This window comes from Pelodiscus sinensis, chromosome 1 (assembly GCF_052426305.1).
Source record: "Pelodiscus sinensis isolate ZL-2025 chromosome 1, ASM5242630v1, whole genome shotgun sequence".
Classification (NCBI taxonomy): domain Eukaryota; kingdom Metazoa; phylum Chordata; order Testudines; family Trionychidae; genus Pelodiscus; species Pelodiscus sinensis.
The window spans coordinates 292,525,522-292,550,238 of record NC_143052.1 but is presented as its reverse complement, the minus strand read 5'-3'; the positions used below and the strand labels follow the sequence as shown (position 1 = coordinate 292,550,238).

The following is a 24,717-nucleotide window of genomic DNA, read 5'->3' as shown; positions in this document are numbered from 1 at the left end:
GGTTGGGTGGAGTGGGGACTTTGCATAGTTTATGTGAAACCTGAGGTTGAGCAGAGAGTTTGTAGTAATATCGATCATGTTCTTAGTTTCCTGGAAAGACGTGCCCTTTATCAGGCAATGGTCTAAATATGGGAATATTATTACTCCTTGACGTCGTAGTGAGGCCATTACAACCACTAGAGTTTTGGAGAATACTCTGGGGGCTGTTGAAAGGCCTAAGGGGAGCACCCGGTATTGGTTATGTTGATGTCCCACCGTGAATCGTAAGAAACGTCTGTGTGTGGGGTGGATTGTAATATGGAAGTAGGCATCCTGAAGGTCGAGAGCTGAAAGCCAATCTCCTTGATCTGTTGCGGGGATTATTGTTGCTAGGGTCACCATCTTGAATCAGTGATAGGCCACGTATTTGTTGAGCCTCCTTAAATCCAGTATAGGCCTCCATCCTCCACTCTTTTTCTGTGCTAGGAAATAAGTTGAGTAGAACCCTGGACCCTGAAACTCTGTTACTGGTTCTATTGCACCTAAGTGTAGGAGGTGAAGCACCTCTTGTTCGAGGACAGTTTCGTGAGAGGGGTCCCTGAAGAGGGACGGGGTAGGAGGGTGGGTAGGGGGAGGAGAAATAAAAGGGCTAGCATAACCATGTTGAATGAGTTCTAAGACCCATTTATCGGATGTTATCTGCGCATATTGTTGGAAAAAAGGGCGAAGGCAGTGGTTGAACTGTGGTCGAATGGGAAGCAGTGTGGCCGTGGGGGAGATGGCTCTCAATCAAAACTTCAAATTTGTTTGGAAGTGGACGATTGAGCAGAAGCCGATTGGGTTGTTGCTGATGTTGTGGTCTGCGTCGTTGAGGCCTCTGCTTTTGCCGGAAGTCGTATCTGGTCTGAGGCCTATATGGCTCTCTTGGGCTCTGATCCGAGGTGTATCAGTCTCTTTTGAATGGGGATGTGTACATCCCTAAGGTCCTGAGTGTAGTACGAGAGTCCTTCATGAAGTAAAGTACTTCATCTGTTTTCGCTGCAAAGAGAGGAGTCTTATCTAAAGGTAAATCTTCAACCTTCTGTTGCAGTTCCCTGGGAACACCTGATCCTTGTAGTCACGATATTCTACGCATCACGATTGCAGATGCTGTGACACACGCAGCTGTATCCGCCACGTCCATCGCTGATTGTAAGGCAGCGCGCGAGACTGTATGGCCTTCTTGTATGATGTTGAGGAGCACCTGTCTCTTATGTTCTGGGAGGTGTTGGACGAGTTCTTGTAATTTTGAATAGTTTGAGTAATCGTAGTCTGCAAGCTTGTCACTATAATTTGCTGCTCTAAGGAATAATGTAGCGGAGTAAAAAACCTTGCGGCCCATGATGTTCATTTTCTTATGGTCCTTATGTGGCGTTGTCCTGATATTAGGTTGTTTAGCTCTGTGTCTGACCGAGTCAACTATTAGTGAGTTTGGTGCTGGATGAGTAAAAAGAAAGCCCATGCCTTTGGGCGTGATGAAGTATTTACAATCAGCTCTTTTATTGCTTGGATCGATGGAAGCAGGAGTTTGCCAGATGTTATCTGCTGGATCCATGATAGCTCTCCCGATGGATGAAGCTATCCTGGAAGAGGTAGGCGGTTGTAGAGTTCGCAGGTGGCGGTATTGTTTTTCTTGTACCTCTTGCAAATCACGTTCCTGTGCTAAGGCTACTCTTTTAAAAAGATCCTGGAATCTCTTTGAATCATCTTCTGGTGTGGGGGTGTCAGAGATAACTGCCTCATCCAGAGAGAAGAATGAGTTGTACATTGGGGATCTGTCCTCTCCCTCTGACAAATAGTCTTCTATGTCAGAATGCACCAGGGAAGTAGGGTCCGCTGCTGAGGCCGTAGGTTGGGGAGAGGCCAGAGGAGGTTTAGATGCTGTGGAAGGAACGGTGTGGTGGCTCCCAAGACTGCCACTGTCCAACATATGGTGGTGGTGGGTAGTTGTATTGCTGTGCATTCCATGGTGGAGGAGGGGGTGGGTATGCATATGTGATGTGCCGAGACTACCAGAATGGAGGTCTGTGAGTCGGGCTGGAGTGCTGTGAGGAGAAACAGCTCCGAGGCTCTTTCGAAAGAGCACTTTCGAAAAAAAGGCATTCTTCCTAGTAAAACGAGGTTTTCCTCAGTCAAAAAAACTGCCGCGTTCTTTCAATTTACTTTTTAAAGAATGCAGCCGCAGTCTAGACACAGGGGAAGTTTTTTTTTTTTTAAAAAAAGGCCACTTTTTTCGAAAAACCCTGTAGTCTAGACACACCCTCAAAGACTAGCTGTGGGCATTTCCTACTTACCACATATTACAACAACACACACACAGCAATACTTCATAACTTCACATTCAATGTGAGAATGTACAATTCAACACAATAGTAATGTTCAAGAGATCAAGAGTTATTAAATGATCCCTCAAGGCATATGCTGTATAAAACATATTGACATATCACAGTGATGTATATGGGGGCTTCAGGGTGCTATTTCAAGGTAGAGTGTCACATCCTTCATTTGCTACTTGCACAAATCCACATAAATCTCTAGACACAAGCCCGAAGGTACAAATCAATTCAACTATCCAAACACCACAAGCAGCACACACAATAATCCCAAACATCTCTAAACCCTAGAACTTCTGTTGAGTCAGTGAGAGTAATGGAAATGGCTACGAGCATGGTTAAGAACCCCTTTTTTTAAAGAATATCAATCAACATGGGAATTCCAATTATTATCATCCAATTTTTCAGTTTTCCACTATTTTAGAATCATAGAACCATGGAGCTAGAAGAGACCTCAGAAGGTCATCAAGTCCAGCCCCTGCTCTAGGCAGGACCAATCCCAACTAAATCAACCCAGCCAGGACTTTGTCAAGCCGAGACTTAAACATCTCTAGGGATGGAGACTCCACTACTTCCCTAGGTAACCCATTCCAGTGCTTCACCACTCTCCTAGTGAAATAGTTTTTCCTAATATCCAACCAGGACCTCTCCCACTTGAGACCATTGCTCCTTGTTCTGCCATCTGTCACTACTGAGAACAGCCTCTCTCCATCCTCTTTGGAACCTCCCTTCAGGAAGTTGAAGGCTGCTATCAAATCCCCCCTTACTCTTTGCTTCTGCAGACTAAACAGACCCAACTCCCTCAGCCTCTCCTCGCAGGTCATTTGCTCCAGTCCCCTAATCATTTTGGTTGCCCTCCACTGGACCCTCTCCAATGCGTCCACATCCTTTTTGTAGTGGGTGGGGGGCCCAGAACTGGACACAATACTCCAGATGTGGCCTCACCAAAGCCAAATATCCAGCTTCTCATCCACTGTAACCCCCAGGTCCTTCTCTGCAGAACTACTGGGGTATGTCTACACTACCACCCTAGTTCGAACTAGGGTGGTAATGTAGGCAACCGGAGTTGCAAATGAAGCCCGGGATTTGAATTTCCCGGGCTTCATTTGCATATTGCCGGGCGCCGCCATTTTTCGAGGAGTAACAGAGTTCGGATTAGGCTTCCTATTCCGAACTACTGTTACTCCTCGAAAAATGGCGGCGCCCGGCAATATGCAAATGAAGCCCGGGAAATTCAAATCCCGGGCTTCATTTGCAACTCTGGTTACCTACATTACCACCCTAGTTCAAACTAGGGTGGTAGTGTAGACATACCCCTATTTAGATAGTTGGTCCCCAGCCTGTAATGCTTGGGATTCTTCCATCCCAAGTGCAGGACTCTGCACTTGTCCTTGTAGAACCTCAGATTTCTTGTGGCCCAATCCACCAATTTGTCTAAGTCACTCTGGACTCTCTCCCTTACCGCCAGCGTCTCTACCTCTCCCCCTAATTTAGTGTCATCTGCAAACCTGCTGAGGGTGCAATCTATCCCCTCATCCAGGTCATTAATAAAGCTATTGAACAAAACCGGTCCTAGAACCAAACCTTGGGGCACTCCACTAGAAACCGACCGCCATCCTAACATCAAGCCGTTAATCACTACTCGCTGGGCCTGGCCTTCTAGCCAGCTTTCTATCCATCTTACTGTCCATTTATCCAATCCACATTTCCTTAACTTGCTGGCAAGAATATTGTGGGAGACCATATCAAAAGCCTTGCTAAAGTCAAGGTATTTCACATCCACTGACTTTCCCATGTCCACAGAGCCAGTTACCTCATCATAGAAGCTAATCAGGTTAGTCAGGCCCTTTGTGAATCCATGCTGACTATTCCTAATCACTTTCCTCTCTTCCAAGTGCCTCAAAATGGATTCCTTAAGGATCCCTTCCATGATTTTTCCAGGAACTGAGGTAAGACTGACCGGCCTATAGTTCCCTGGATCATCCTTCTTCTTTTTTTGAAGATGGGTACTACATTTGCCTTTTTCCAATCATCCGGGATTTCTCCTGATCTCCATGACTTTTCAAAGATAATGGCCAAAGACTCCTCAATGACATTTGACTCGACTCCTCAACTCCCTCAGTACCCTCGGATGCATTAAGTCCGGACCCATGGATTTGTGTACGTTTAGTTTTTCTAAGTAGTTCCTAACCTGTTCTTTACCCACCAAGGGCTGTCCATCTTCATCCCATCTTGCGTCACTTAGCACATTAGTCCAGGAGCCCATGTTGTCTGAATACAGAGGCAAAGAAAGCATTGAGTATTTCAGCTTTCCCCACATCATCTGTCACTAGGTTACCTTCTTCATCCAGTAGGGGCTGCACACCCTCTCTGATCACCTTCTTGTTAACATGCCTGTAGAAATCTTTGTTATCCTTCATATCCTTAGCCAGTCGCAATTCCATTTGCGCTTTCGCCTTCCTGATAACCCCCCGGCATTCTCGAGCTATACCCCTCCCTGGTCATTTGTCCAAGTTTCCACTTTTTGTAAGCTTCCTTTTTGTGCTTACATTCACCAAGGATTTCACCTGTAAGCCAATCTGGTCTCCTACCATGTTTGCCCCTCTTGCTACGCATTGGGATGGTTTCTTTCTGTGCCTTCAATAAGGCTTCTTTAAAATACTGCCAGCTGTTCTGGACTCCTTTCCCCTTCATGTTAGCATCCCAAAGGATTCTGCCCATCAAATCTCTGCTTCCCAGGTTGTCACCCACCTCTACTTCCCCTATTAGTTCCTCCCTGTTTGTAATCAGAAGGTCAAGCTGCGCATGGCCCCTGGTCGGATCCTTCAGCACTTGTACCAAGACGTTATCCCCAACATTCTCCAAAAACTTCCTGGATTGCCTGTGTACTGCCATATTGGTTTCCCAACAGATGTCAGGGTGATTAAAGTCCCCTACGGGAACCAGGGCCTGCAATCTGGAAGCTTCTCCCAGTTGTCCAAAGAAAGCCTCATTTACCTCATCCACCTGATTTGGTGGTCTGTAGCAGACACCAACCACAATATCACTGCTGTTGTTTGCACCTCTAAACTTAACCCATAGACTCTCAACAGGTTTTTCTCCCTCTTTATACTGGAGTTCAGAGCAATCGTAGTGCTCTCTTATGCGTAGTGTAACTCCTCCTCCTTTTCTCTCCTGCCTGTTCTTACTGAACAGACTATACCCTTCCATGACAGCGCTTCAGTCATGCGAGTCATCCCACCAAGTCTCTGTTATCCCAATTAAATCATATTTCTTGGACTGGGACAGGACCTCCAGTTCTTCCTGTTTGTTGCCCAGGCTTCTCACATTAGTGTTCAAAAACCTCAGATAACCAGTCGATCGCCCTATCTTCTCCATTCGAATCAGGGGTCCTCCTTTCTTGCTCGTTCCTCTTTGCATTTCTTCCCAGGATCCGAATTTCCCACTCCCCTCAGGGTTTTGGTCACCGTCCCCCAATGAACCTGGTTTAAAGCCCTCCTCACTAGGTTGGCAAGCCTGCCTGCGAAGATGCTCCTTCCTCTCTTGGTTAGGTGGATTCCATCTCTTCCTAACAATCCTTGTGCCTGGAACAGAGTCCCATGGTCGAAGAAACCAAAGACCTCTCTGCGACACCACCTGCGCTACCACTTCCTCAATTTGACGATCCCTGCCCAGTCCTTTCCCTTCAACAGGGAGGTGGTGTTCTCATCCATCTTGCGCTCCGAGTTCTTGGATCCTTCTTCTCAGCTCTACATAATCCACAGTAACCTGCTCAAGGTCATTCTTGGCCGTATAGTTAGTTCCCACGTGGAGAAGGAGGAAGGGGTAGCAATCCGAAGATTTAATCAGTTTGGTAAGCCTCTCAGACACATCCTGAATTCGAGCTCCCAGTATGAAGCATACCTCTCGAGATTCCATGTCTGGAAGGCAGACCGGACTCAGTCCCTCTTAGGAGGGAGTCCTCGACCACCAACACCCGTCATCTTCTTTTGGGGGTGGTGGTCATGGAACCCCCATCCCTAGGACTACACATCCCATGCCTTCCAGTAGATGGTGTTCTCTTGCGGTTTCTTCCTTGTGAGGTCCCTTCCAAAGCATTCACCACTGTAGAGCCTGTGGAGAGATCCTGAAAGTGATTACTTACCTCTATAGCATTGGGGGATTCCCGTGCTGGCCTTTTTTCCCTTCTAGAAGTTACATGCTGCCAGTTCTCTTCCTGGTCCTGTACTGCCCTCTCTGGCTCTTCCGCCTGCCGTGCTTGCAGGATTAAACGCTGCCTTCTATCGAAGAAGTCTTCATCCTCTCTGATCGAGCATAGGGTTGACACTTGGGCCACCAGTCCTTTAATTTTTTCTTCCAAAATGGCGACCAGCTTGCACTTTGTGCAGATGAAATCCGTTCTTTCTTCCGAGAGGAAGGCAAACATGGCACACACTGTGCAGGTAACAACAGCAGACCTATCACCATCCATCCCTGCTGTCCTGGAGAAAGGATTTAAAAAGAAAGGCAAGAGAACCTCACGCCCTTCCCTCTCCCCTTCCAAACTCCCTCTCTAAACTCCCTGTTAGCACTCACCTGTTCCCAAGCTCCTTGGTTGCTTGCTCACTGCTTTATAAGGCACTGAACTGCCTGAAAGTCCCTCCCCCTACCAAGGCTCAGCCAATCCGCAGAGGCTTCTAGAATTCAAACTTTAATTAGAAACCAACAGTTTCCACCTGCCAGTCACAGCATGAAGGAGAGGGGGAGGGCAAAGGGGAAGTGGAGAAAAAAAGTCTCACTCACAAACTCAGGGCAACAAACAAACAAACAAACAAACAAAACACACACACACACACACACACACACACACACACACACACACACACCAACCCTCACTCTCAAACAAGCTCAGCACACAGCAAAAAAGCCCCAAACACAACATACACTTCCCTCAAGAGTCCTGTATCTGCTTCTCCTTTAGCTGGAGAACTCCCTCTCTAATCTCCCTGTTAGCACTCACCTGTTCACAATGCTTTTGCTCATTATATTACAAATTATACCCCTGCAATACGGCAGGCTTTCAGCTCATGTTTAATAAACAGACTTTCAATTTAAACCATTAGACAGAAGGATGATCTTCTGATTAAGGCCAAGATAGTAGAGTATGTAACATTTCAGTTCAGTTCCTGACTCTACACAATCTGGTTGGACATGTCCCTTCATACCCTCTTCTCCCCCTCCTGCCTTTCTTCTGTGCCTATTCTTCTCCATTTTTAAATTGGGCATAAAACCACTTGTCTCCCTCCTGTTGTGCCTATTATATTATTAACTCTTATGGACAGGAGCTGTCTACATACTGTGGTTGTGTCTACACCGCACCTGGAGCTTGAAATAAGCTATGCAATTTGAGCTACGCAATGTGCATAGTTTATTTCAGGTTAATTTTGAAATAGCTTATTTTGAAATTTGTCACTGTCTATACAGCACCAAATTTCAAAACAGAGTGCTATTCCAAAAGATTCTTTACTTCTCGTGGAACAAAATTTATAGGGATGTCAGAATAGCAAGTCCGTTATATTTCAAAAGAACATGCTTGCTCAGAAGATGCGGAGTAGCTAATTCAGGATACTTCCAGTATCCCGAAATAGCTCGATTGTGTAGACGTAGCCTATGTGTATAGGCAGATACTAGTATAAATGGGCTCTGATCATAGGTGGGGCCTCTACTACTTATGTTGATGAATATTTGCTTATGCATATCTATTGCTATATATACACATTCTTAGAAAGCCATTTTTGTAGGTGCAATATGCAAAGCCGGCATGGGAGTCAATGAATGAAGGAACATCAAGCAGATCACACAAAAACTGAATCCTTGTTTGAGCACAGAAATGTTGCAATCTAATCTATTAATAGTGAAACAGCTTACCCAGTGGGAAGGGCAGATAGTAAACTGAAGGATATGTTAAGGATCCTAAGTGCCTTGAGTTTGTAGATATCATCAGGGATCTCTCTGATGGGATTGTTTCGGAGCTTCAGTACTTGTAAGTGTTTAATATTATACACCTTAGAGGAAAAGCATAATGAAAAAAAATGGTTTACCACAAAGATACTGATTCCTGTCATAAGAGCTTTTACATTTTGAACATTAGTAGGTGACACCATAAGAAACAGAACAAAGGAAACGGTCTTAATATGGTATTAATCTTGTATTTAATAATTAGCAGTAGCTAATTAGCAATGTTACTTTAGTTAAAGTACCTTATAAATATTTTCAATGGTTTCTGGGCCTAATCCTTATCCAGGACCAGCCATTCAGAGGAGAGGAGAGGCAAGTGCCCGGGGTTCTCTAGCGTTTTAATTTGCTGTCACGGAGGAGTCAGAGACTGGAAGTCAGGAAGGAACTAGGGGGTGGGTTGGGCACAGATAGGAAGGGGAATGGGAAACAGGAAGGGACAATGGTGGTGGGGATGGGTAACCAGTAGGTGAGGGAAGGGGAGACAGATAGCATGTGGGGAATGTGGGGCTGGCTAGGTAAAGAGACTGAGATAAGGAGACTGGTGTGTATGTGAGGGTGAATAACACTGAGATGGCAAAGAGCCTGGAACTGAAATGACAGCCAGTGGAGATGGGAAATGTGGGTGATGAAATGAGACCAGAGGCCAATTTCGGGGAGAGAGACAGATTGGATGAAGTTTGAGTAAACTGGAAATGTCTGGAGAAAGAGATTAGAGCAGGGAGCTCCAAAAGGTGGTGTAGCGCTTGCTGGACAAGGATTCTCTGACTAGATGAAAAACTCAAGTAGATACTCGGAGTGGATAATAGGGTGAATGAAACTAATATGAAAAGCCAGGGGTGTGGAAAGGAAGGACTGGAAGCAGACCATTGGGAGACATGAGGTACTACAGACCATGCTTGGGAGAAATGAACAGACCAGAGGAGGAATGAGCTTTAGTGGACACAAAGTCTGCAACAGAAACCAGTCCTCTGGAGTTTCACCATTCCTCTGCTGTGAATAAGTATTGATGTAACACAGTGGCTAAGAGTGCTGTCTCCCTTGAGTGGTGCTCCATAGCAGTAGTTCGTTATCATATATCAGTTACTCTGCTAGTTCAAGTGGCAAAGCTCTTTGAGATGGATCCAAAGATTCAAAACCTGCTAATGACCTATGTGGGCCTCAGTAGAATGGTTTGCAGTGCTTTTTTCTAAAACCTAGGACATTACACAAAAACAATGTTAAAAGAACATTAGACTTGCAAAGTCAAGTACTCAAAATGCCAAAAGTAAACTTGCCAAGGGAACCTTAATTGACCATTATGTGTATGTATTATGATACAGGCTAATTACACTACTATATACAATTTTTCCATAGGACCTACCTCTTTTAGTTCACAGGATGAACCTACACCGAGGATGAATCAGGGCTATGCAGTGCAGGAGGTTGTTGTATTCAAGCACCCTACTTTATTTATTGTGGTTGGAAGTGTGTGTTATGAATGAGATGGGACTGTAGGAAGAGAAAGAATTGTTTCATAGAATAATAGAAGTATAAGACTGGAAAAGATCTCAAGAGTCCAGCCACTTGCATTCAGGGCAGGATTGCAAAATAACAAGACTGTCCCTACCAGTTATTTGTCCAATCTGTTATTAAAAACCTCCAATGATGGAGATTCCACAATCTTCCTGAACAATTTGTTCCAGTGCTTACCCTCACAATTAGGAAGCTTTACCTAAAGTCCAAACTAAAATTTCCTTGCTGCACCTTAACTCCATAGCTTCTTATCCTATCTACAGAGACTAAGAACAACAATTTCTCTCTTTTCTCCTTATAACCACCTTTTATATACTTGAAAATGTACTTGAAACGGAAGGTTCCAGATCACAGGCCCTGGTTTTCAAGGGGGACTGTAGTGAGGTTGACTCAACAGCACGGTGCCTCCTGCTGGTCACTCTGGGAATTAACTCAATTCAGAGCTAATTGCAGAGCACCCTCTTCTAGTCAACGCCTTAGCTGTTGTCCGTTCTCCACCGACTTTGATCAAGATGCACATCTCTCCCAAACCATGATGCTCTTCTCTCAAACTACTGCCCTCGCAGCAGGGCCCCCAAACTCTGGGGTCCTTCCCCTCAGTGAACTCCATACCCACCTTTCCTCAGTGACCAATTGCTAGTGGTCATCTAGCCCCTGCTTCAGGGGCAAACTAGTCTGAAATGGCCACTCATCATAGGTAAGAGGCCTTGGACCTGCTGCCCTCACCTGCCCTGGCTGCCTCCCTGTAGCCCTAATATCCCTCAGGCCTCTGTTGCTGGGCCTCAGCCTGGGACTTATTAGGCCAGAGCTTCCCTGGCTCACCCTGCCTTTCCCCAGCTCTGCTCTTTCCATGGTACCTCACTTGCAGGCAAGTCCCTCTCCCTCCAGAGCTGGAGCAAGAGTACATGCTCCTCTTCTCTAGAAGCCCTTCTTATAGGGCCTAGCTGAGCCCTGGTTGACTCCCAAGACAGCTGTCTTCCAGGGCTGTTTTTAACCCTTTTTATTCTGGAATGAAAGGACTGCCCTGCTGCAGTGATTTAAATAACCCTGACATCTGCTGAAAGAGCAATACAGCTGTGCACAGACTATCCAGGAAGTTTTTGGAGAGTATTTTGGTGAATGAGAGCTTTGGAGAGAACAACTTCCTGTTGCAAGTGCTGAATGAACCAACTAGGGTTATGCTCTTCTTGAACTACTGCTCACAAATCAAGGAAGAATTCATAGGGGAAGCAGAAGTTGGTGGCAACCCGAGCAGCAGTGACCATGGGATGGTTGAGTTCAGAATCCCAACCAAAGGAAGAAAGGAGAGCAACAGAATATGGACCCTGGATTCAGAAAATCAGACTTTGACTCCCTCAGGGAATTAGTGGGAAGGATCCTTTAGGAGGCTTTTATGAGGGGGAAAGGAATCCAGGAGAGCTGGCTGTATTTTAAAGAAGTTTTATTGAGGGTGCAGTAACAAGCCATCCCAATGTATAGAAAGAATAGCAAATATAGCATGCAACAAGCTTGGCTTAACAGAGAAATCTTCAGGGAGCTTAAACACAAAAAGAAGTGGAAACTTGGACAGATGACTAGGGAGGAGAAATATTGCTCAAGCATACAGGGGTGTAATCAGAAAGGCCCAAGCACAACTGGAGTTGCAGCTAGCAAGGATTGTGAAGGATAACAAGAAAGATTTTATAAGTCTGTTAGCACCAAGAAGGTGGTCAGGGAGAGTATGGCACCCTTATTGGATGGGGAAGGCAACCCAGTGAAGGATGATGTGGGAAAAGCAGAAGTACTCAAACGCTGTCTCTGCTTCCATCTTCACAGACAAGTCCATCTCCGAGATTGCTGCATTGGGCAGCAAAGTATGGGGAGAAGGTGAGCAACCCTCAGGAGTGAAAGAACAGATTAAAAACAAGTCCATGGGGCCAGATCTAATGCATCCCAAGGTGCTGAGAGAGTTGGATGATTTGATTGCAGAGCTATTAGCCATTATCTCTGAAAACTCTTGGCGATCCAAAGAGTAGAGAAAAGCAAATGGTTAGACAATTGGAAAAAGGAAATATAGTGCCCATCTTCAAAAAAGGGAAGGAGGAGAATCTGAGGAACTACAGACTGGTTAGCCTCACCTCGGTCCCTGGAAAAATCATGGAGTAGGTCCTCAAGTAATCAATTTTGATATTCTTGGAGGAGAGGAAGGTGATCAGGAACAGTCAACATGGATTCACAAAGGGCAACTCAGACCTGACCAACCTAATTGCCTTCTATAATGAGATAACTGGCTCTGGGGATATGGGAAAAGCAGTGGGCATGATAAACTTTGACTTTAGCCAAAGTTCTGATTCAATCTCCCACAGTACTCTTGCCAGCAAGTTAAAGAAGTATGGCTTAGATAAATGTACTATAAGCTGGACAGAAAGTTGGCTAGATAGTTTTACTCAGTGAGTAGGGATCAATGGCTTAATGTTTAATTGGCAGCCTGTATCTGACCCCTGAAATATTCCTCTGGGCCTGGGGCCAGTTTTGTTCAACATCTACATTAATGATCTCAGTGATGAGATGTATTGTACCCTCAGCAAGTTTGTGGATGATGCTAAGATGGGGGGAGAAGTAGGTATGTTAGAGGGTAGGGTCCAGAGTGACAGACAAATTGGAGGACTGGGCCCCAAAACAAATCTGTTGAAGTTCATCAAGGACAAGTGTAGAGTCTTGCACTTAGGACACTGCTGAAGGCTAGGGACTTACTGGCTAAATGATAGTTCTGCAGAAAAGGACCTGGGGATTACATTGGATGTGAAGATGGATATGAATCAACGGTGTGCTCTTGTTGTCGAGTAAGCTAATGGCATACTGGGTTTCATTAGTAGGAGTACTGCCAGCAGAACAAGGAAAGTGATTAGTCCCTTTTATTGAGCACTGGTGAAGCCACATTTGGAGTACTGTGTCCAATTCTGCTCCACCTGCCCCCTACCAGTTACAGAAAGGATGTGGACAAATTGGAGAGAGTCCAGCAGAAGGGAATGAAAATGATTAGGGGGCTGGAGCACATGATTTAAGAGGAGAGGCAGAAGGAACTGGTCTTATTTTGTCTGCAGAAGAGCAGAAGGAGGGGGAATTTGATAGCAGCTTTCAACTACCTGAATCGTGATACCAAAGAAGATGGAGCCAGAATATTCTCTGTAATGATAGATGAGAGAACAAGTAATGGTCTCAAGTTGCAATGTGAAAGGTCTAGATTGAATACTTGTTTCAGCTAGAAGGTGGTGAAATACTGGAATGGGTTGCCTAGGGAGGAGGTAGAATCTCTATCCCTGGAGGTTTTTAAGCTCAGGCTTGAGAAAGCCTGGAATGATTTAGATAGGGTTGGTCCTGCTTTGAGCAGGGGATTGGATCAGATGACCTGCTGAGATCTCTTCCAACCCTAATCTTCTATGAATCCATGCATCCCCTCCCCCAGCCTTCCCTCCCCCAGTTTTCTCTTCTCCAGACTAAACAAACCTCATTTTTCAATCTTTCCTTATAGGTCATATTTTTAGACCTTTAATATTTTTGTTGCTCTTCTCTGGAGTTTCTCCAATGTATCCACATCTTTCCTGAATGTGGCCCCCAGAACTGGACCCCCAATACTTCAGCTGAGGCCTTATCAATTCAGAGTAGAATAGAAATGGTTAAGGGAACTGAATGCTGCCCTGAAGAAATTGATTTTACTCTTGCCCCTGCCACAGAGCTCTATGTGATACTGGGCAAATCACTTTAATCAAAGTTTTATCAGGTGGTCACTAGTTTTGTGTTCGTTTTCTAGGTGTCCTACATGAAACTGAAGGCCTTGTGTGCAGATGTGTACACACAGCACTAACAGCTGCAACTGAAGTCAATGGGAGCTGTGTTTTGGAAATACATATACACAGTGCTATATAACAGTAAGTGCTATGAAAAAATCAGGTGCCAAGATCTCAAACTGGGGTCTCAGAATTATAGTGAATAGTTTGGACTTCAATCTCTTTGTGCCTCAGTTCTCCATCTGCAGAACTGGGATAATAAATATCCACTTATCTCATGGAAGTGTGGTGAAAATTAAGTCACAACTGTTACACTATAATTCTGAGCACTGTACAAAGCCCCCGAGAAAATTAGTATTTCAGACTTCAGAGTAGAATTTGAATAATATGCAGTAAATAAAGCCTGAAGCCACAAATTGAACAATGACTTGCTGCTTATTAGGTGAGTATTATCCATCCTGTGCACTGAAAGAAGGAATGGATCCTGTGGAAAAAGTGATCTTGTAGTTGAGGACTGGCTCATAGCAAATTCACAAGAGAGCTGAATGAAGATTGCACAAGCAACTTTAATGAGTCAAGCACTCATAAGTTAGGAAATGCCAGAATTAAGGTTCCTTTAGAATACTTGTGTGTGTTTAATATTAGTATCAACACAGAAATTGGTGCTCCATAAATGAGGATAAGTTTAAATCAGGAGTAATTTTCCACTGACATCAACTATGTGACACTGGCATAAAGCAAAATGAGACAGAGACTTTTAGATACAGATGCAGAAATATTTTGGAATCTTCCCAAACTTACACTGATTCTTACCATCCCATAAATAACCAGAAAAGAATGAAGTATTTCTAATATCTGTGTTATGCAATTTGCATCTCTTATTAAAATCACTCTGGTTTAAAAGGTTAATCTTTTATGTTTAGTTTAACAGTACATTTTAAAAATTCAGGAGGACAATTTTACTCTTAAAAACAATAAGGAAAATAACTGGTACATACCTCTCTGGGAAAGAAATGTAAATCATTAAATGACAGGTTAAGATACACCAAAGTGTTGACTAAAGGTGTCAGGTCTGGAAGAATAGTCAGGAAATAGCCCTAGAAGACATATGCAGTAATAATTTTTATTAACTATATAATAATCAGTATCTTTTATCAAGAGGAAAAAAGACCTGAGAACAGGTTCCACCAAGACTTAATTTAAAAGATTTATCATTAAAAAAAAATATTTAGACATATCAGTAACATGACTCCACTGATGGATACATAGACTCAGAGAAGTGCAGGACTGGAAGCCCTGGTCTACACTGGGGAGTTATTTTGAAATAACCCCCCTTATGTTGAAATAATAAGTGGAACGAACACCCTACCAAGCCCATTATTTCAAAATAATGGTCTGGTTATTTCAAAATCTGTATTCCTGCTTTCCTCGGGGAAAAAAGCTAATTTTGAAATAGTTATTTCAAAATATCAGTAGTGTGGATGCTCTGCTGCTGCTATTTCGAAATAACTCCCTAGGGGTATAGCTACACTACCCCACTAGTTCGAACTAGCGGGGTAATGTAGGCATACCGCAATTGCAAATGAAGCCCGGGATTTGAATTTCCCGGGCTTCATTTGCATAAGCGGGGCGCCGCCATTTTTAAATTACCGCTCGTTCGAACCCCGTGCCGCGCGGCTACACGCGGCACGAACTAGGTAGTTCAAACTAGGCTTCCTAGTTCGAATTACCGTTACTCCTCATTCCACAAGGAGTAACGGTAGTTCGAACTAGGAAGCCTAGTTTGGACTACCTAGTTTGTGCCGCGTATAGCCGCGCGGCACGGGGTTCGAACGAGCGGGGATTTAAAAGTGGCGGCACCCCGCTTATGCAAATGAAGCCCGGGAAATTCAAATCCCGGGCTTCATTTGCAATTGCGGTATGCCTACATTACCCCGCTAGTTCGAACTAGCTGGGTAGTGTAGACATACCCTAGTATACTTTGAAGTAGTTGCTCCCCAGTGCTTCCTGGGACGCTAAGTCTAGGTAGCACGTCCACAATAATAGAGCCTGCCTCAGACTAATTTCAAGGCTTCCCCATAATGGGGGATAAGCTATTTCAATTTTCTAAAATCAGGAGTTATTAAATCAAATTTAGTTATTTTGAAATAGTTTCCTAGTGTAGATATGACCAAAGAGACCTCAGGTTGTCTAATCCAGTTTTCTGCACTCAAGGCAGAACTAGATTATTCCTGACAGGTGTTTGTCTAACCTGCTCTTAAAAACCTTTAATGAGTGAGATTCCACAACCTCCATAGGCAATTTATTCCCACACTTAACTGTCCTGACAGAAGGTTTTTCCTAATGTTCATACTAAACCTCCCTTGCTGCAATTTAAGCCCATTGCTTTTTGCCTATTCTCATCCTAATTACTTTTTATGTATAGGCAGTCCCCGGGTTAGGGATCCGATGTAAGTCGGATCCATGTACTTACAAACCGGGTGAGGCAACCCCTTACTAGCTGCTTCCCCCCCCCCCACCCCAGCAGACCAGGGAGACGCAAAGCTAGCGCCCCTCCAGCAGACCAGGGAGACGCGGAGCGGCTTTTCTCAGCAGACACCTCAGCTTGAGAATAAAGGACTGAGGGAAGTGAGGTGTGGGAGAATAAAACTGAGCTCTGGAGAAATGTTTGGCTAGAGTTTCCCCTACAATATGTACCAGTTCCGACTTGCATACAAATTCAACTTAAGAACAAGCCTACAGTCCCTATCTTGTAGGTAACCCGGGGACTGCCTGTACTTGAAAACTGTTATCAGAATCAGGTTCTGAGAATACATCTATCATCAAAGGACTCCATTATTGTTTTTAAGACCACAGCAGTGCCTGGTCATCTAGCAGACTCTTGTGCTATCATAGTAGTTATGATAAGGAGTAGGATATACTGGAAGGAATCTTTCTTATAGCTGAAATTTATTAAATTGTTTCAAGCTGTAGTGCATAGGCCAAACAATAATCACTTACACACATACAAAATGGGAAATGACTTTCTAGGAAGGAGTACAGAAAGGGATTTAGGGGTCATAGTGGACCACAAGCTAAATATGAGCCAGCGTGACACTTGAAAATTAAAAAAGCAAACATCATTCTGGGATGTATTAACAGGGGTGCTGTAAGGAAGTCATGAGAAGTAATTCTTCCACTCTTCTCTGTGCTGATTAGGCTTCAGTTGGATTATGTGGGCCAGTTCTGGAAACCACATTTCAGGAAAAATGTGGACAAATTGGAGAAGGTCCACTGAAGAGCAATAAAAATTATTAAAGTTTTAGAAAACATGACCTATGAGGGAAGATTGGAATAATTGGGATTGTTTAGTCTGGAAAAGAGAAGACTGAGAGGGGACATGATAGGAGTTTTCAAGTATCTAAAAGGCTGTTACAAGGAGAAGAGATAAAAATTATTCTCCTTAACCTTTGATGATAGGACAAACAGCAATGGGTTTAAACTGCAGCAAGGGAGGTTTAGGAAAAATTTCCTTACTGGCAGGATGGCTAAACATTGAAATAAATTGCCTAGGGAGGTTGTGGAATCTCCATAATTAAGAATTTTTTTAAGAACAGGTTAGACAAAGATTAGTCAGGGATAGTCTATGACACTTGGTCTTACCATGATGCAGGAGACTGGATTTGATAACCTCTTGAGGTTCCTCCCAGTTCTATGATTTTAGCAATTTTTAGTTTTTAAAAAGTGGCGATATATCAGAAATGTTATACCAGATTCCAATTGGATGAACATTCAGAAGGCCAAGTTATGAATCTTAGGGAAACTCTGTTTATAATGAAAACAGTAGTTGACCATTAAGGATAGTCATATGGAGAGTGCAGCTGTAATTTTTAAAAGATATACCTTAAGATTAAGTTCAGTTCTTCTATGCATTGAACAATACAAAACTGCTATTCTGGACCTGGCCATCAGTTGTTCTTGTTCAGCCTCCTCACTTAATGTATTCTGGTATCCAAATCCCTGGATACCCTTTACAGTATGATCAAAGGTATGATTTGGTTCTATAATTAAAAAAAATATATGTAGTCAAACAAGTAAATAAACATTGATATTAGGAAATAAAAAACTAAAGCTTCATTATGTAGATCCCAAATTTATAGTCAAATATTTCCATGTGCTGTCAGGCCTTTTTCAGGCAAAATTTCTCAACGTAAGTCAGTATTATATCAATGCCTGGGCAAATGCTGCAGAATTTGATGTTTATATTTATTCAACTTTTTTTTTTTTTTTTTTTTTTTTAAAGGGGGAGCAGCAGAATGGGTTTCATTTGTTGATAAAAGGGCCTAAGCAATGAAGTTTGGATCTGGAGCAGAATTTTCATAAGATTTGGGAGCATTTTATTCAGGTCCATCTATACCTTCAACCCACAACAGATGATGTTAAAGAGACTGACATTTTTTGTTCTGTTTAGAAAAACCACTAAAGCCAAAATTTTCAGAAGTGGCAGCTGATTCTGAGGGCTTTAATTCTGGGAAGCTCAACCTCTGGTACAAGCCTGGGATGAATTTCAGTTATGGTTAGAAAAGCTTTCTACCACTCTTACTGTTACCAGCCCAAATGGATTCTCACTCACTAGTTTACGACCCTACAATCCCAAAACCTAATATGGTGAGTTAAGGAAACAGTTAAAAACTTACTCTGAATGTTACTGTTAATGTACTTATACATTTCTATTATTTATTGTTAGAACATCCATTATAATGTATTATTAGAACATTCATTGCATTCTCCCCTTAAAAATGACATGCAGTCAGGCCTGCCAACGGGGGAAGAGGAGCAAAAGGGGCAATTGTCCCAGAGCCGGGCAATTCAAAGGGGCCCAGGGCTCCCAGTCCTGCTGCAGCAGTAGTGGTAGCAGCAGTGGCTGGAGCCTGAGGCCCTTTAAATCTGTGTTGGAGCACTATGCGGCTCTGAGGCCTGGGGTGGGAGTGGGCCCAGTGCGCTCCGGGAGGCAGAAGGCTGACTGCCTGCCCCTTCTAGGAGCATGGAGCCACATACACCCCACACTTTGCCCAAGGGCCTGTATACACTATGGGAGTTAATCATAAGACTGCTCTTCATCCTTCATATTGCCATTACAGAATTGCCTCTACAGTGTTGTACATAGTTTGTTTAATAAATATAATGTATATATATTTTACCCCCTACCTGAGTAAGACACGTTTTTTCTCTGTCCATTAGCATACAGCTTTAAACTGTTTGTAAAAGTTTCTTTTCCCTCATCACCTTCTAAAATAGGTTCCGATGAGTTAGCTTTTCTCATTTTCTCCTCCAAAGCCATTTCTGAAAAAGTTGGAAGTGGTGGTAGAAGAGGTAAGTGAGGAATGTATTAAACTGACTAACCCAATTCTATAACCCTTTACAAATAAAAGGACCATCAAGTCAGTATTTACTTTTAAGGTCCCTTTACAATACCAGAGCAGCATAAAGGGACATAGCTCTCCTGTGACACATGCAAGCTTCTCTATAATAAGAAATTCAGTTCCCTATTTGTCATTTATGCGATCTGAAATTCCAGTTACACTATTTTGTTAGTATTCCCAGGAGTCATTTAAAAAAAAAAAACAAAACACATACCTATATTCCCTTAGTAAGATTGATGCACTGTATTTCTAGCCAATGTAAACCATAAGAAAGGAAATATGCATCTATGTCACTCAACAGCCCATAGGCATACCACTCATCAGTTTCTCTCTCAACCTCAACTACCTCCCTTCCACCAACAACGCTCATCTCCGCCCCTTTCATACAACCAACGTACAGCCCCCATGCCACAACCACATTAATGGTTATGTGTTCATATGATTAATATAGAGTTGATATGGTTTCATGTTCCATAATTCTGTAAATAGTTTTGTACTAGGACAAATGAACTAGGGGATAAAACTGCACATGGTGGCTGCAAACTATGTTCTTCTGTAAAAACTTGAAAAAAAACAATACAGGCAGTCCCCAGGTTACGTACAAGATAGGGACTGTAGGTTTGTTCTTAAGTTGAATTTGTATGTAAGTCAGAACTGGTACATATTGTAGGGGAAACTCTAGCCAAACATTTCTAGCTCAGTTTTATTCTCCCACACCTCACTTTCCTCAGTCCTTTATTCTCAAGCTGAGGTGTCTGCTGAGAAAAGCCGCTCCCCGTCTCCCTGGTCTGCTGGGGGGAGCGCTAGCTTCGCGTCTCCCTAGTTTGCTGAGGGGAAGCAGTTAGTGCAGGGTTACCTCACCCCGTTTGTAAGTAGGGATCCGATGTAAGTCGGATCCATGTAACCTTGGGACTGCCTGTAGTGTGGTAGCACCTTAGAGACTAACAAAAAAAGTAGATGATATTGTGAGCTCTTGTGGGCACAACCCACTTCTTCTGTAACATTCAGAAAATGTTATGTAAATGCGTTACTTATTTAATTGGTAATGGACCACATTTGGAAGCATTTTAATGTAAAAATCACAGAATTAAAATATTCATGTGTGTTGGCTGGTGTGCTATATTTACAATGAAAGTTGAGTGCCTATTTGTTTGGTGGAAATATATATTGGTATTAATTCTGAGCTATAGATTGCACGATCAGTTTAATGACAATATACTATAGCTATTTGATTACAGTGTGTACTCATTTTAATGTTCTATACAACTCTTGAAATAACCCTATCAAATGTTTTAACATCATGGGAGATTACTACTTACTACATCTTTTTCTGCCCTTCCCCAGTTTAAAAAAAAAAAAAAAAAAACACATTAAAAGGCTTACAATATTTCAGGTCACAAAATGCCAAGTCTATAAAGTACCACAAAGAAATATTAAAACTGGACTGTCTGATCAGTCCTAGAATCAGGTCTAATTCCTACATCTTCATTTGTACAAAAAATTAGTGATCCTTAAGGCTTACTTACTTCCCCTCTGTGAATTGCTCACCCTTTTCTAGATCAGCCATCAGCAGAGACTTGACACACTTTCATAGGGGGTTACCCACTACTATTTAGTAGTTAATATAAAATTGGTTTATATTCTATGTTTTGTTTTTTGCTAATTCAGATAGATATTTTATATAAAAAGGTTTAAAGTTATGCTGTAATACAGTTTTAACTACAGAGCAGGCACTGCTGCACCATAGTTTTATTAAACATGTTATTTACTTAGATGCAGAATACTGGAAGAAATTTGGTTCTCTAGTGCCAGTCTTTCAAAGAAGCAAAGGAAATCATTTGTAGGGGGATACATTCATCTTCTTCTAATCAAAGATTACTTCTCAGTTCTTTAGACTTACAGGAAAGTCTTAGCCTAAGGTTCCTGGTAACATGGCTGATCCTGAAAACTATTAGGGTACGTCTACATAGCAATGTTATTTTGGAATAACAGATATTATTCCAAAATAACTTTGCGAGCATCTACACAGCAAGCCCGTTATTTCAAAACAATTTCAAAATAACAGGTGATTTATTCCAGTTTCTGTAAACCTCATTCCATGAGGAATAATACCTATTCTGAAATAGCTATTTTGGAATACTGTGCGTGTAGACACAGCAGCTAGAGTTATTTCAAAATAAGGGGCCTTCAGGAAATCCCACAGGTGCCCTGCTGGTCTGCTCTGTCCACACTCATCAGAATTCTATATCATCCCTTCCCCTGCAGCCCTTAAAGCTGCAGGCAGAACGGAAAGGGCTTGTAGCAGGAAGCTGGTCCTGACAGATCTGAGCCACCCAGTAGCTGCCACTGCCTAGCATAGGGCAAAATGAACAACTCACTGAGGTCTGGGATGAGGAGGAAAACATCCAGGATCTCCGCACCAGATGCGGTAATGTGGATGTCTGTGGCCTCATGGCTGAGAGCCTGGGCACAAAGGGTCACATCTGCACACAGGAACAGGTGTGGATGAAGGTCAAGGAGCTCTGCCAGGCCTATACCAAGGCCAGGGAGCACAGCTCCTGCTCCAGGGCTGAACCCCACACCTACTTCTATTTCTCTGACCTGTGCCACATCCTAGGGGGTGGATCCGTCCTCCCCCCCCCCCCCCCAGGTAGTGGCTGGACTATGGCTGGAGATGCCCGTCGCTGCCCTCCCTGGAGACAGAGATGTAGCTGAGGAGGAAGAGGAGGAGCCAGATGAGGCCAGCACCATCATCATGCTGACCCTGGAGCCACTACCCCATGCCCTTCATGTCTCCCAGACATTGTCCGCAGCCAGAGAAGGCACATCAACTGAGTACCAATACTTTCCCTATACATTCAAGGTGGAGGTGGTGGGTGGTGAGGGCTGAAGTGTGCTCCTTGGTCATCCTTTGTAGCCTGGGGATCACACAGCAGCCTGTGCACAGGGATGTATGGGAAACAGCAGTGTGGGGCACACAGGCCCAGAAAGCTGCACCAGAGGACCCTTGTGCTATTGCTCACAGGCTCCCGGGAGGCCTGCCACACTCTTGACACCAGGTGGGACACTCTCCCACCACAAGCCACCAGAAGGAGGCTGACACACACTCGGGAGTGCCACACATGGCACATGGGTATACCCATACACTCGGGGCAGCATCTGCTCCCATGGACAGCGTGCCAGGCAGCCTCCCAACCCCAAGTAATCTGCTGGCATAGGAGAACCCAGGAGCCCAAGACAAAGCTATAAAGGGGGGAGGGTCCCTTTAAGCACGAGCCTCAGATAGCCTTAGGCAGCAGCTCCAGGAAGTAACTGCTGTCTTGATGCCCTACCTGATGTTCTTCCAGATGGCCTTAAATGCGATTCAGTATCCAATCAATGTGGACGCTCTATTTCAAAATAGCTAAGCGCTAATTTGACGGGCAGTTGTAGTATAGACCTGCTATCTTGAAATAAGATATTTCAGAGTATTTATTCCGAAATTGCTTATTCCAAAATAAGCATCCAGTGACTACACAAGATTCGGGGCTACAATGAACTAGACCTAGAAGGACTCTACGCGTATGTCTAGACTACATGCCTCTGCTGACAGAGGCATGTAAACTAGGCTACCCGACATCGTCAAAGAAGCTGGGATTTAAGTCCCCGGCTTCATTAAAATAAACATGGCCGCCATGCTGTGCCGGCTCAGCTGGCCGTCGGCACAGCACACGAATCAAGACGTGGATGGGTTGACAGGGGAAGCCTTTGTCGACCGCTCCTGTAAACCTTGTTTCACGAGGCATAAGGGAGTGGTCAACAAAGGCTTCCCCCTGTCAACCGATCCACATCTTGACTCGCGCGCTGTGCCGACAATCAGCTGAGCCGGCACTGCGTGACAGCCATGTTTATTTTAATCCTGGCTTCTTTGACTGTCAGGTAGCCTCGTTTACATGCCTCTGTTGGCAGAGGCATGTAGTCTAGACATACCCTTAATCGTGTAGTGGGATCCATGAAATATAGTCCCCGCACCTGTAGGGTAAGTTTTTTTCCAAAGTCTCAAGTAATGGGGCTTTAAACACTTTCTTTATATTAAGGATTTTAACGTATCCTAATATAAATTGTTACCTGCTGTTTAACTTCATTTTTTAAAAAATGAAGTTAGTTTTGTTATTACTAGCCACAATTTTACATTTTCTAGTTCTTAAACAAGAATGTAAAGTTCACAGACAAATTGCAGAGTTTTTTTTCTGTAAAGAAGAATGCTTTTAGTAAAAATCATTCACAGACAAAAGTGAATTATAATTTGACATAAATACATTACCTATGATAATCTGTCTTTCAGGCTTTCTTTGTGAAATTACTGGCAAATCATTATCAGACAATATCACTGTATTAACTGCACTCTGTATGCTCTCTCTCACACTGTTGGTGAACTGGGTAGTGAGTTTTTGACAGTTATACAGAGAAACAACTGGTTTTCTAAAAGTTGCGATCAAAGGTAATGGATGAGAAGAGGACACAGCTAAACTCCCAAAGTTAAACTTTGGTAAAGTAAAACAAACAGGCTCATCCTTTGGTAAGCCAAGAACCTGCATGTGAAATGATTTACGACATTTGTGTAATGGAAAGCTGGCGGGACCACTAGGAGTTGGAGTTATAATAATATTTTTTTTAAGAATTGAATCAGGAAGAAGATTTTGGATTTTAAGTTGGACTGATGTTCGGCCGCTTGAATAAGGGCCAGAAAAAGTAGTTCTATCCTTGTCCGTAGTGCTTGCAGCAGTAGCAATGCCTGATAAACGCCAATAAACAGAGTCACTCTTCTTGAGGGGGGCAAGAACCTCCATATCAATGGGGCTGCCATCTTTCTGCAATGAGCAGCTAGCAGGTGCACAAGAATAAGGAGCAGTAAGAGTCAGCTCTTCTTTTAGATTTTGATCAAGAAGAAAGTCTCTATCTTTGGGCTGGACTTGTGTTTGACCACTGACATAACTACTGGAAAAAATATGACTGTCTTCATCATTTGTGCTTCTTATCATTCCAAGTTGATGTTTTCCAGGAATCCTGTCTGGAGAAGAAGACAAAAGAAAAAAAATTGAGGATATATTTATAACTAGGCATACATTAAAAATAATGTTATTGACTTAGTATAGAGGAAATTCAGCAGCATCCAGCCTGAGTAAACACACAAAAATAATTTAAAAATATCAATCCTACTGCACCACAGCATGTTTTGTTCTGTACATTTGACAAGCATAATTTAATTTTAAACAAAGTAAACACTGAATGATCTGTGGTATATTTTGTAAACATGTTAGTGTTAGACACCTATATTTAGAATGCTTGCGATGAGCCACACAGATTAGTGAAAAACTAATTACAGGTTCTTCTGCACATAAAACTTGATTATTGTGATAATGCTTAGAGGTCTGAGTCAGGGCCTCACTGTATGAAGCACTATACAGACAGAACAAAAATGCAATCCTTGCTTCAAGAAGCTTGCATAAGCTCTCTGGGACACTGTTCCTACATAGACTCCAACAGTAGGGCTGTGACTGAGAGCCATAATTTAATCTGTTGTGAACTGTGTTATCCCAAAGAACAATATATACCATCTTTAACAAGAAGTGGAAGTTAATTTAATTTGCTGTTTAAACTGCCAAATGGCTAATATGTTAAGTTACCATAAATAATTTTAAACTACAT

At 43.1% G+C, this 24,717-nt stretch overlaps 1 protein-coding gene across 5 annotated transcripts in view; it reads right to left on the bottom strand.

Annotated features, from left to right (window-relative positions):
• Positions 1-24,717, bottom strand: part of LRRC63 (leucine rich repeat containing 63) — a 44,620-nt gene that overhangs the window by 12,718 nt on the left and 7,185 nt on the right. For all 5 annotated transcript variants that reach the window (XM_025182098.3, XM_025182101.3, XM_025182099.3 and 2 more), the window contains 5 exons: positions 23,333-24,079; positions 18,815-18,949; positions 17,510-17,667; positions 14,626-14,724; positions 8,259-8,395 (listed from right to left, as the gene is read on the bottom strand). In XM_025182098.3, coding sequence (XP_025037883.3) covers positions 8,259-8,395; positions 14,626-14,724; positions 17,510-17,667; positions 18,815-18,949; positions 23,333-24,079 — 1,276 coding nt within the window. The remainder of the gene's footprint in view (positions 1-8,258; positions 8,396-14,625; positions 14,725-17,509; positions 17,668-18,814; positions 18,950-23,332; positions 24,080-24,717) is intronic.